Source organism: Myxocyprinus asiaticus, chromosome 46, assembly GCF_019703515.2.
Source record: "Myxocyprinus asiaticus isolate MX2 ecotype Aquarium Trade chromosome 46, UBuf_Myxa_2, whole genome shotgun sequence".
NCBI lineage: Eukaryota > Metazoa > Chordata > Actinopteri > Cypriniformes > Catostomidae > Myxocyprinus > Myxocyprinus asiaticus.
In genome coordinates, this window is record NC_059389.1 from 26,195,217 (window position 1) to 26,209,477 (window position 14,261).

At 35.9% G+C, this 14,261-nt stretch overlaps 2 gene segments (V, D, J or C); both read left to right on the forward strand.

Moving 5' to 3' along the window:
- Positions 1–3,427: 3,427 nt before the first annotated feature.
- On the forward strand, positions 3,428–13,074 carry LOC127435836 (Ig kappa chain V region 3547-like). The segment is given in 2 exon segments: positions 3,428–3,593; positions 11,663–13,074. Coding segments are annotated over 2 exon segments (390 nt in total).
- On the forward strand, positions 7,252–8,359 carry LOC127435848 (immunoglobulin kappa variable 1D-13-like). The segment is given in 2 exon segments: positions 7,252–7,406; positions 7,552–8,359. Coding segments are annotated over 2 exon segments (363 nt in total).
- Positions 13,075–14,261: the final 1,187 nt, after the last annotated feature.

Below are 14,261 nucleotides of genomic sequence, written 5' to 3' on the forward strand. Positions count from 1 at the left end.
AGAACCAGCAAACAAAACACACTGACATGTGAAGGATATGTGTCTGCCATATTTATATTTCAAAAATCTCTTATTAAATTGATAAAGTTACCAACAGCACTAAATGTTTGAGGTTTAGTCATTTGGTCACAGTCTTGTTTTAAAATAAATATCAGCAGGTGTTTTCATGGTCTGTTGAGTGAAGTTTTATTATAAACTTTGAACTAAAAAGTATTTCATTTTCAAAAAAGACCACACAAATCAAAGACATAAAGGTAGAATATTATTTTATTTGATGACTGAATTTTGCTAAAAGACAATGAGCAGTGAATAAAAAAGCACACATGCACTGGTGTCTGATGTTGTTTGACAGATGAGAGAGAGAATGAATGGAGTCCCTCATGTGCTGTTAGTCTCCATGTGAGACATCAGTAAGAAGGGCAGAACAGAAGTGAGTGGATCTACTCTGAACACTGATCTCTCCTCACTTCTGCAGTGACTGGCGGCTGCTGGTCTCTCCTGCTGGCCTCACAGATCACTGAGACCCCCTTGATCCACTCCTGCTTAGAGAGAGTCAGGCTGCTGCTCCAGCTGTACAGACCGTCCTTCTCCAGGACCCCAGCACTGCTCTCCTGAGACCTGCTGTTCCCGTCCACCTTCCAGCTCAGGCTCCAGTCTGAGGGGAAGCCCTTGTTGGCCACACACATCAGTGTTGCTGTGTTCTTTGTGGAAATCTCTTCACTGGAGGGGGCAGGACGCTCACTTTAGGAGAGATGTTGCCTGACAAACAGAGAACAGTCAGTTAAATATATAATATAATACACACAAACACACACACACACACACACACACACACACACACACACACACACACACATATATATATATATATATTTATATTTATATTTATATATATTCATTTCAATCATTTCATTGTGTCTCGAATCTTCTCATAAACATTAAGTAGGACATCTATTGTGCAATGAATATAAAATAAAACATTTTACAAAAAACAAACAAACAATAAAAAACAGCATTTAAATAGCAGTTTTGTAGCACGCTTTCATTTTCATTAGACACCTCATAAATGTGTTTATGAAAAAAAAAGTTAACATTTTTGCACTGTTTTCCAGCATAGCTGTAATACTTTCTTCATATTAAAAACATTTATGAGCCCAAACTGAAAGAGAATAATTTTTGAGTCATTTTAGTTTGTCAATGATGATAATTTTGATTTAAAATAAAATGTATGATAATAATAATAATAATACAATTAAAATGCAAACCACTATTAAGCACCCAAATCCTTTACATTTAGAGTTGAAAATTGCACTGAAATACTTATTAATTGATTGTCTAACATTAAAAGCCCACTAATTTTAAAGGGCTGTGCACAAAATAATTAATCCAATAATTAAGCTGAAAATGGCATCCATTAATGTTGCATGTTACATACGATATCTAAAAAACAGCTATTGTTTTAAAATGATTATATGATTATTTACTTACTGCCAACATCCAGTCTGGTGCCGCTGCCGAAAGTCAACCACAGTGATACAAACTAATAGAGCGACTGTACAAAAACCTCTGCACACTTCAGTAACTGCACTATAAACACATCACAAACACATCTTTACACACAACACATTCATGCATCACAGAGAAATGATTTTATTTCATCTTGTGGTTATTTTGGCCTTGATCACATTACAAAACTACAAATGTGTGATAGTCTGTTACCAAAATTGCTCAGGATATTTTGGGTCTGTAGTGGAGATATTGAAAGATAAAATAATAATACAAAAATCCTCTAATGCTGTAACCAAACTATCTGTTAAAGGAGCTGTTAGTAATATATTTTATGGAATTGTCAGCAGAAAATGTTCCTTCTTCCTGAAAGATATCACTGAAATAAGTGTCCTGAGATATCTCAACGGTCTCTGTGACAGCACTAGACTGTGTAACTGCGGCCACGGACACATTCTTTGATCAGCCAATCAGAAGACATTGATATGCCTTTTGCCTGTCAATCATTTAGCACGTTCTCATTGTTGTAGTTGAAGAGGATCATTCATGTTTAATATCATATAAAGATTCACAACAGTGTCAGCTGTACAGTTGTGTTTGACAACCGTGAGAAGACACACCGTTCTACTGTTCGGTGACAGTCTTATCATTATCTTTGGAGGGCGGTGTTTTGGAAAAAGGGGGCGTGTCTAATTCAACAGCTCGGTCTCGTGGAAGTTCCAGGACAGCTAAAATCACTTACAGCACCTTTAATATTCAATGGAAATTCTTAAAATATTGGAATACTATTGTCCTTACTCAGCTCCGCCCCTTTTCAGTGCTCCGCTCTTCCAGATTTTGTCATCTAACGTCCAGTTTGTATTAAATGTTATTGTTTGTAAATTTAAATGTAAATTTTTCTGTGAAACACAGAGGTAAATTGGAAGTTGCAGATCACATTCTGACAGCTAAGACATTTTTTCATGATACAAACGTTTAATTGTTATTCGTGTAATTCTGCTTAATTGTTAGTTTTCAACTTGTTATTAATTTGTGTTAAAATGTGTAGTTGATATGAAATTTCAAACAGTGACAGCTCATTTTATTACACATGCAACTTCATGACATTAAAAGAACTTACTTTTGCACTTTTGAAAATTCATTAGTCACCCCACATTTTTAAGAGTCTTAAATGTGATTAAAATAGTTGTAAACTGAATATAAAACAAAACACACTTTCACATCTATATATGTGTTTGTGTGAATACATATAGTGGCACCCCTTCTCCCGTTCCAATTTAACACTTAAAACTATAACACAATGGGTGAATGACATGAGAAGATGATCAGAGGTGTTGTACAGAGATATGTTTAATGACTTGTGTTGTTTCTTTGAGTTTCATGAATAACAGAAGAATATCAGTACGTCCACAGCGTGAAGGTAGGATCTTGTGTATTTATGAATGAAGTTCTCTTGTTTTAAAATCTCCCACTCTTCTTCCAGTTGTTACGACATTCACTTAACACTTTAAAATACTCATGATAACATTTGACAACTCTATTACCCGTAAATCCATTTTGTCAGATCATGACGCTTTGACATCAACACTGAGGATTTCTATGTAGCAACCGTTACACCGGAAGATCCATGACAAAATATTCAAGATGACTGCAAACTAGTTTCTCTGCCGTACAGGATCAATATGCTTTTTAAAGGCAGAGGTTTTCTCTTTATTATTATTAATATCAGCCTAGTCAAATAACCAAACCCCCATCATGATTCATGGAGAAATAATAAAGGACTATTTAATCCATGCTGTTGATAATGTTCAATATTGATGATGTTGATAATGATCAAGTCTTCATGATTTTTGTATAAACAGAAACATACATGAACAAATTCATCTGTCACTTTCAGCTGCTTGTTTTGTGTATGAAGAACATTTACATAAAGTGACACTTTGCATGAGAGTGTTTATAGTGCTGTGAGTTTAACACTTCATGACTGACAGCAGAACAGAACACAATCTTCATCATCACACAACACAAAACAACAACAATGACCTTCAGCATCATCTTCATCTGGACTTTTTACATGTGTTTTCAAGGTATACTTTAGTTTGATTGAATTTGCAGTTTTAAACTATTTAAACTTTATGACTGGTATAAATGTGAATTTTCCAATTTTTCTAACTTTTGCAATATTTCTAAACAGGTTTCAGTGGACAGGTGACTGTGACTCAGACTCCCTCGATAAAAATGGTTCAGATTGGCGGATCGGTCACTATAAGTTGCAAAACTAACACAGTAGTGAGCAATGCTTGTACAGGTTCATATACTTGTATGGCCTGGTACCAGCAGAAGTCTGGAGAAGCTCCTAAACTACTTATTGAATCTGCAAGCCGAATACAGTCAAATATTCCATCTAGATTCAGTGGCAGTGGATCAAGAACTGATTTCACTCTGACCATCAGTGGAGTCCAGACTGAAGATACAGGAGATTATTACTGTCAGAGTTATCACAGTGGTGGAGTGTTCACACAGTGATAAAGAGTCGTACAAAAACCTCCGTCAGTCAGACTGCACAGTGACTGCACTGATACAACTGACAGATACTGCAGCTGCTCATACAACACAATCACTCAATATAGCAATGATTCCAGACGCTTAAAATATTTGTGTTGTTTTTCATTCATTCATACACTTACTCTTTAATTAATTCATTTAAAATAATAAGTGTACTTTTCATATAATTATAGAATGTGAAGGGGTGAGCAGAAACAAACAAAACATCTTTACTCTTGAGTTTTCACAGACAGCTTTAGACAGATAGTTTATTATTTAGAAAATTTTGCACTCATAAAAACATCCAAATAAAGCTGATGATATTTATGCTGAGAAACAGCAGTCAGAGTTTCTCAGTGAAGAGCTCTGATTAACAGATACTGAAGAATACACATCAGAATGAATCATTCACTGTGTCTTATCACAGAGTGAACAGTTCATTCAAACATTCATAATGTCAGTATGACTGCTGAAAACTGATGAATATGAACAAACCTCATCTCTCCATTAGTCAAACTGAACTGTCTCATTTCACAGAATAAAGAGTCAAACAGTTCAACTCATATTTGCATCATCAGGGTGAATGATTCTGTTCCTCTCAGAATAGAGCAGCTCCATCAGCAGATGTTCATCATCCTCAGAGGAGTTTCATGTTACAGTAATACTGTCAACACATAGAAGAACCAGCAAACAAAACACACTGACATGTGAAGGATATGTGTCTGTCATATTTATATTTCAAAAATCTCTTATTAAATTGATAAAGTTACCAACAGCACTAAATGTTTGAGGTTTAGTCATTTGGTCACAGTCTTGTTTTAAAATAAATATCAGCAGGTGTTTTCATGGTCCGTTGAGTGAAGTTTAATTATAAACTTTGAACTAAAAAGTATTTCATTTTCAAAAAAGACCACACAAATCAAAGACATAAAGGTAGAATATTATTTTATTTGATGACTGAATTTTGCTAAAAGACAATGAGCAGTGAATAAAAAAGCACACATGCACTGGTGTCTGATGTTGTTTGACAGATGAGAGAGAGAATGAATGGAGTCCCTCATGTGCTGTTAGTCTCCATGTGAGACATCGGTAAAAAGGGCAGAACAGAAGTGAGTGGATCTACTCTGAACACTGATCTCTCCTCACTTCTCCAGTGACTGGCGGCTGCTGGTCTCTCCTGCTGGCCTCACAGATCACTGAGACCCCCTTGATCCACTCCTGCTTAGAGAGAGTCAGGCTGCTGCTCCAGCTGTACAGACCGTCCTTCTCCAGGACCCCAGCACTGCTCTCCTGAGACCTGCTGTTCCCGTCCACCTTCCAGCTCAGGCTCCAGTCTGAGGGGAAGCCCTTGTTGGCCACACACATCAGTGTTGCTGTGTTCTTTGTGGAAATCTCTTCACTGGAGGGGGCAGGACGCTCACTTTAGGAGAGATGTTGCCTGACAAACAGAGAACAAAGGTCAACTCAAAAGATGAAGAATTTTTTATGTATTTCTCGTTACACAATAAGCATCTACTGTAATGCACATGTAAATGCAATAACTGCAGTAATAAAATTATTTGCAGCTTTTGAAAACTCTATAATAAATATTTCACTTAAGACATCGTGTTTCACACCTCCACTAAAATGTTTCCCATTGTAATTTCTGGGGAACTCCAAATAAAATAAATAAAAGAGTCGAATAAAACATGTAACTTGCCCAATTTTGACGTATTAAGCACCAAATACTGCCCAATATTTTAAATAAATAATAAACATTAACAAATTGTGAAGATTTAAATTTTTTTATGCATTGAAGTTTTATTAAATATAAAAATGTCAATGTAACACCCCTAATTTTGTATTCGGTGCCACATTCATTACTTTCTGGACAAATTTAGAAATTCACAGCACTCTAAAGTATCCATCAGAGCTGTACTTATTAACACAGAGAACAATTATGAATCCAAACTTAATAAACATAGATTTAAGATTCATTTATGTTGACAATGGGGCAAATAGTTTTAATCTAAAAAGAAAATCTAGAATAAAAATCTTTAATTGATCCCATTCACTATGAGCATTCAATTGGCTGTCAAAAATTCAAGGCACATTAAATCTACAAGAAAATATTGAACACAAAATAATTTAGATTATAAATTTATATAGTTAGAAAATACATTTAAGTACTTTAAAACTACTTATTAAAAAAACAGTAAGTTATTATATTAAAATTATTGTTTGATTATTTACTTACTACCAACATCCAGCCTGGTGCCGCTGCCGAAAGTCCACCACAGTGATACAAACTAATAGAGCGACTGTACAAAAACCTCTGCACACTTCAGTAACTGCACTATAAACACATCACAAACACATCTTTACACATTCATAGTAGATCTTGAGTTCATATTACAGACATTGTCGTCTAGTTGTCGTGTTCTTGTTCTTGTTGCTTTCGCTGCTTTGCATTACACGTTTTTGGAAAATACATTTTTATTAAGAAATTTTAATTTGTGAAATAGCCTTGAAAAGTCTGAATAATAATAATAATAATAATAACAATAATAATAAAAGTTTTCTTGTTTGTGGAAATAATTCGAATTTCAGATCTTTGAAATTTATAACAAGGTTGACAATTAACATGTCCATTTGGCTTAAAATATTTATATGTTTGATTTTTCCAATTTCTGAAAAAAATAATTTAAAAAAAAATACAAATAAGTGATAAGTGTTCTGGGTTGTTGCTACTGTAGGTGATGGCTTACTGGTCCAATTCTCTATTCTGGTCTCTAGATATTACTTGAGTCATAATATAAGGGGCCAGGCATTTGTATTATCTTCCAGCTGAAAATCCTACTTCCAATCACTTAGAAAAGCAACACCACCAGCACACTTCTCTTCAACAAGCTGCATGATTTGAGGTGTCATTCATGTCTGTAACACAAACAGTGGTGTGTTCTGCTCTAAAGTCTACACAGGGTTAGCGGTTTGTTCAACTCCTGAACCATACTATATACGATCATTATAGGAATGCTTTCCTTAGCAAACATAACTGATTTTACTGAAACATTACTATTTAAAATCATTTTTTTAAACTTCAGCAACCCATGAATAGTAAATATTAGTGAGATTAATGCCAGATAAGTATAGTGTGTATATTAGTTTAGTAGCAGTACAGACTGTTGAAGATCCTGCCCACTTCTTTGCATTGTCAGCACATGCTTCAGTGATCTGAGAGTGTTTATAGTGCTGTGAGTTTAACACTTCATGACTGACAGCAGAACAGAACACAATCTTCATCATCACACAACACAAAACAACAACAATGACCTTCAGCATCATCTTCATCTGGACTTTTACAGTTTTTATTCAAGGTGAGACATGCAGTTTGAATACTGACATGTTGCAGTTATTGTTAGTATTAGTAATAGATGGAAGTATGATGCTGTTTCCCCCACATTTTATGTTCCAGTCTTCTGCTTTTATTGTTTTAATTGTTTATGTTTTTCTCTTCTTCAGGATCCAGAGGAGTCACTGTGACTCAGCCTAAAGTTAAAACTGTTCAACGGGGACAAACAGCTACAATAGAGTGTCATACAGATGTAGGAATAGACTATGACAATGTTGGCTGGTATCAGCAGAAACCTGGAGAAGCTCCTAAACTCCTCATTTATGACATAAGAAGCCTTTATTCAGGAACTCCATCTAGATTCAGTGGCAGTGGATCAAACTATGGAAGTGATTTCACTCTGACCATCAGTGGAGTCCAGACTGAAGATACAGGAGATTATTACTGTCAGAGTTATCACAGTGGTGGAGTGTTCACACAGTGATAAAGAGTCGTACAAAAACCTCCGTCAGTCAGACTGCACAGTGACTGCACTGATACAACTGACAGATACTGCAGCTGCTCATACAACACAATCACACACAATACTGATCAGTGGACAAACAAAACTAAAACATTTTGATCTTATGAAGAACATAAATCTTGAGGTCCTTCAGTATATTAATATAATTAGTATTAATATAATTAGTAATTGTTTTAATGTGATTTCAGGTGTTTTTTTTCCGTCAGACTGAACAACAGAGACTAGCTGCTGTATTTAGTCTCTTCTGCTCTCTTTACATGAACTGTTTCTTTATGGTCAACGTTTTTCATCCTTGACCTTACTGGTCAAACAGTCATTGTCAGAATAGCATAATCTAAGTTTTTGATCTTGTGCTTTTAATGATTTCCCCTCTTTCAGAGAGAGAGAGAGAGAGAGAGAGAGTGAGTGAGAGAGAGAGAGAGAGAGAGAGAGAGAGAGAGAGAGAGATTGTCTAATCATTAAAATGCGGTGTGATGTGTACATCCCCCCATCATGCATTCTTGTAATTAAATGCAGTTTAAATGGCGATACACATGTAAACAATGCTGTGGTAAATGTGCTGCTACTGGTGGATCTTTAAAATCCATTCACACTTGAAGAACACGCCACAACATGATAAAGATCACTCTGATTACATTATAATTAGCCATTTCTACACAGCATGTGTGCGACAACACTGTTGAGATGAATGGGAGAGATATTTGTCACTTCATTTCCAGAGTGGGCCTGTGAAGGCATCGGTGGCCAGGGCATCCTGACGTCTTAATCCGTCCCTGCAGGGGAGGGTTGGTGCTTCACTTCTGCCAGGATGCATGCAGGACAGATTAGCATTTACACCTCAAAAGTGATGTGGTCACATGCGTTATGGTCACATTTGTATATGGTTTTTGTGATCTGATCACAAAAATGTTTTAGACCCCATTTAGACCTGTATTAAGGGGTGACCACACGTAATCGGATCACCCAAAATGCATCTTAATACCAGGTGGAAATGGGGTCTTAGAGAACCAGACTACAATTCACACCACATGTGCGCAAAGAAACTGACAAAGTCTAAATCAGTGAAAAGACAAAGCTGCACAAGGGCAATCTAATGACTAAATTGTGCCGAGAGATTGTTGAGTGATCAAATCAGTCTAACTGTTGGATATGATAGGAAACTGACACTCACCATTTTATGTTTGAATTGACTAACAATGTGTCTATCATTACCCATATTTTCATGGTTAAAATGACAACAATACTGTGGAAAATTAGCCAAGAGACTGTAGATTTATGAAGAGATTCTGGAGAAGAGTAAGCAGTGCCCCAAATCTGTAAAGATAAATGAGACATTGCATATAGGAGTTGCTGTTAAATGTACTCTGATATTGCCTACACATAGAACATAACATGATTAAACAGATTCTGAGGGTTGTGGAAAGCTAATTCATCTAAGGGGTAATCTAAAATGGGTAGCACCAGAAAATTCAGCATTTGTATGTGGAATGAAGCTTTCAAATGTCTAGAAACAGTCTGGACAGGCCAATGTTTTCTAGGACATTTAATGCCACCAGTAAGATTAGTTAAACCAGTACAGATGAGAAATATTATGTCTCAACCCAAACCCAGACATTTGAGTACAGTTACTAAATGGAGAGGCATAATCTTTCCAGGGTTTATGATTTATGATTTTCAAATTGATGTTGAAACACTGCAACATTTGTTTGAGACAGTAACCAAACTGTTAGAACCGCTGACAAAATACAGCAGGAGATAAATTCAATGAAAGAGATGACTATATAGAAATGAAAATTGTTGGATATCTTGCTTGTAGGACAGTGTGTGCTATGTGAGAGGGAAGAAATGTTGTACATTCAGACACTAGCACAGATGTTGAGGATTTGTCCAGAATAATTCATACTGAATTAAGTCAGATACACCAGGATAATGGATTGCTGGATGGACTTTGGGATACTCGGTTTAGTTGGATATTCAGTTCAGCAGGTGGAGGATTGAAATACATCTTAAGCATACTGGGTGCGATTGCATTCATTTTGGTATTTTATTCTGTTAATCATGTCAAGTTAATCATGCAGTGTTGTGAGGAAGGAATTCCAGGGTATTGTAGATATGAAACAAAAGAAGATTGCTATCAGAAAGATCATCTATAATGCTGAGCAAGTGAAGTTGAGCAGGAGTGGAATAATATAAATGGATTTTAGAAAATGAATTTAAAATGAAAGTTTCATATATTCAATGTGATGATTAATAATCACAGGAGAGAATGAAAGGCAAACATTCATTTTTGTATTCATTTCTTTGTATAACTCTCATACTGTATATAACCTTTGCCCTGGTTTTTTTTCTAGGCGTAGCCATCTTAACCTTGATAACCTTGTTCTTGACACTTAGGTTAGAAAAGGCAATACTATATCACTAGGTCACAGGGTGAAGTTCAACCAGCCATAGTGACACAATATGTGTTTATGCAGTAAAAAAGTAACCAATCAGAGAATTAGTTGGATGTGTGAAGATCTTGTTTGAAGTGGTATAAAACCCATGCGTCATAAAATGTTTATTAGAAGACTTCTCTTGAATGGGAGACCTTTTCTTCTGCCGAATAAACTTTCTTATGTTGGTGAAAAGAATTCAAAGACTACATTGTGTTATTTCACTTTCTTGGGAAATTCCCTGACAGTTTCATGGTTATAACTCAGGTCTGTTGACCAAAATGTTGATGGTTCAACCACTGCATGAGCCATCAACAGTGCTCTTAAAAGAAAAGCTCACCCAGAATTTCACAAAACCGATACTCAAATATCTTCATAACTGATTGATCACTGCATTTAGTAGAAGTGAAACTGGTGTGTTCCAGTCCAGATCATTGAACCAATCAAACAGTGTCACTGGGAGTTTGGGGTGAAAATCACATTTGCATTGACAGGATGAAGTGATTCTGTTCCTCTCAGAATAGAGCAGCTCTGTCTCCAGATGTTCAAACCACAACAGCTTTATTTTACATTTATTGATAAATGCACCTTTCAGAACTATTCAAACTATTCAAAACCACAGACCTCCATGCAGAACTTTACCAATGCATGTCTCTGAAATAATACTAAATGCATCTTCATCTGTTAGTTGAATGACACATTGATTGATACGACAGAGGGAGCATGCTTGAGGTGTTAAACTTTGATAGCAAGACTGGCAAACAGCTGCGAAGGGCAGCAACAAGGAGCCCTTTAAAGTTGGATGGATTTTGATTGGCTGTCAATGTTTTTATCGTTCATCAGCTGGAAACAAATCACTCTGAAAGTGATCCAAATGATAACATTGCTCTGTGTCCTTACCGTTATAGTTGTGGTATGGAGCTGATTTGTCGGAGTGCATCTAGTTGGAAAGACATACCCTGCTATAGGGTTTCCACACACCTGCAAGCATGTTTAAAAAAAAATAAAAAAAAAACTTGTGTCCCCAGATGTTCAAACTACAAGAGCTTTATTTTCGATCACTTCTTTGCATAGTCAGCACATGCTTCAGTGATCTGAGAGAGTTTATAGTGCTGTGAGTTTAACACTTCATGACTGACAGCAGAACAGAACACAATCTTCATCATCACACAACACAAAACAACAACAATGACCTTCAGCATCATCTTCATCTGGACTTTTTATATGTGTTTTCAAGGTATACTTTAGTTTGAATGAATATACAGTTTTAAACTATTTGAACTTTATAACTGGTATAACTGAATTTTACAACTTTTTTCTAAACAGGTTTCAGTGGACAGGTGACTGTGACTCAGACTCCCTCGATACAAATGGTTCAGATTGGCGGATCTGTCACTATAAGTTGCAAAACTAACACATTAGTGAGCAATGGCTGTCCTGGTTCATATACTTGTATGGCCTGGTACCAGCAGAAATCTGGAGAAGCTCCTAAACTACTTATTAAATATGCGAGCCAAAGGCAGTCAAATATTCCATCTAGATTCAGTGGCAGTGGATCAAGAACTGATTTCACTCTGACCATCAGTGGAGTCCAGACTGAAGATACAGGAGATTATTACTGTCAGAGTGCACACTACATAAGTAGTAGCTGGGTGTTCACACAGTGATAAAAAGTCGTACAAAAACCTCCGTCAGTCAGACTGCACAGTGACTGCACTGATACAACTGACAGATACTGCAGCTGCTCATACAACACAATCACTCAGTATAGCCTAAAGTCTTAAGAGACTTTAAATAATATTTATTTATATACTTTTGACTACTAATTTATATCTAATTAAATATTTTTATTTGTCTGGATTTTTATTTTTCACAGTTTCAACATGCTGTTTATTTCATCAAAGATGTGCTTTGTCAAAATGTCCATTGGTAAAAAAACATCCAAATAAAGCTGCTGATTATGCAGTGAAACATCAGTCAGAGTTTCTCAGTGAAGAGCTCTGATTAACAGATACTGAAGAACACACATCAGAATGAATCATTCACTGTGTCTTATCACAGAGTGAACAGTTCATTCAAACATTCATAATGTCAGTATGACTGCTGAAAACTGATGAATATGAACAAACCTCATCTCTCCATTAGTCAAACTGAACTGTCTCATTTCACAGAATAAAGTGTCAAACAGTTCAACTCATATTTGCATCATCAGGGTGAGTGATTCTGTTCCTCTCAGAATAGAGCAGCTCCATCAGCAGATGTTCATCATCCTCAGAGGAGTTTCATGTTACAGTAATACTGTCAACACATAGAAGAACCAGCAAACAAAACACACTGACATGTGAAGGATATGTGTCTGTCATATTTATATTTCAAAAATCTCTTATTAAATTGATAAAGTTACCAACAGCACTAAATGTTTGAGGTTTAGTCATTTGGTCACAGTCTTGTTTTAAAATAAATATCAGCAGGTGTTTTCATGGTCCGTTGAGTGAAGTTTTATTATAAACTTTGAACTAAAAAGTATTTCATTTTCAAAAAAGACCACACAAATCAAAGACATAAAGGTAGAATATTATTTTATTTGATGACTGAATTTTGCTAAAAGACAATGAGCAGTGAATAAAAAAGCACACATGCACTGGTGTCTGATGTTGTTTGACAGACGAGAGAGAGAATGAATGGAGTCCCTCATGTGCTGTTAGTCTCCATGTGAGACATCAGTAAGAAGGGCAGAACAGAAGTGAGTGGATCTACTCTGAACACTGATCTCTCCTCACTTCTGCAGTGACTGGCGGCTGCTGGTCTCTCCTGCTGGCCTCACAGATCACTGAGACCCCCTTGATCCACTCCTGCTTAGAGAGAGTCAGGCTGCTGCTCCAGCTGTACAGACCATCCTTCTCCAGGACCCCAGCACTGCTCTCCTGAGACCTGCTGTTCCCGTCCACCTTCCAGCTCAGGCTCCAGTCTGAGGGGAAGCCCTTGTTGGCCACACACATCAGTGTTGCTGTGTTCTTTGTGGAAATCTCTTCACTGGAGGGGGCAGGACGCTCACTTTAGGAGAGATGTTGCCTGACAAACAGAGAACAAAGGTCAACTCAAAAGATGAAGAATTTTTTATGTATTTCTCGTTGCACAATAAGCATCTACTGTAATGCACATGTAAATGCAATAACTGCAGTAATAAAATTATTTGCAGCTTTTGAAAACTCTATAATAAATATTTCACTTTAGACATCATGTTTCACACCTCCACTAAAATGTTTCCCATTCTAATTTCTGGTGAACTCCAAATAAAATAAATAAAAGAGTCAAATAAAACATGTAACTTGCCCAATTTTGACGGATTAAGCACCAAATACTGCCCAACATTATAAATAAATAATAAACATTAACAAATTGTGAAGATTTAAATTTTTTTATGCATTGAAGTTTTATTAAATATAAAAATGTCAATGTAACACCCCTAATTTTGTATTCGGTGCCACATTCATTACTTTCTGGACAAATTTAGAAATTCACAGCACTCTAAAGTATCCATCAGAGCTGTACTTATTAACACAGAGAACAATTATGAATCCAAACTCAATAAACATAGATTTAAGATTCATTTATGTTGAAAATGGTGCAAATAATTGTAATATAAAAAGAAAATCTAGAATAAAAATCATTAATCGATGCCATTCACTATGAGCATTCAACTGGCTGTCAAAAATTCAAGGCACATTAAATCTACAAGATAATACTGAACACAAAATAATTTAGATTATAAATGTATAAAGTTATAAAATACATTGAAGTACTGTATAACTAATTATTAAAAAAAACAGTAAGTTATTATATTAAAATGATTATTTGAGTATTTACTTACTGCCAACATCCAGTCTGGTGCCGCTGCCGAAAGTCCACCACAGTGATACAAACT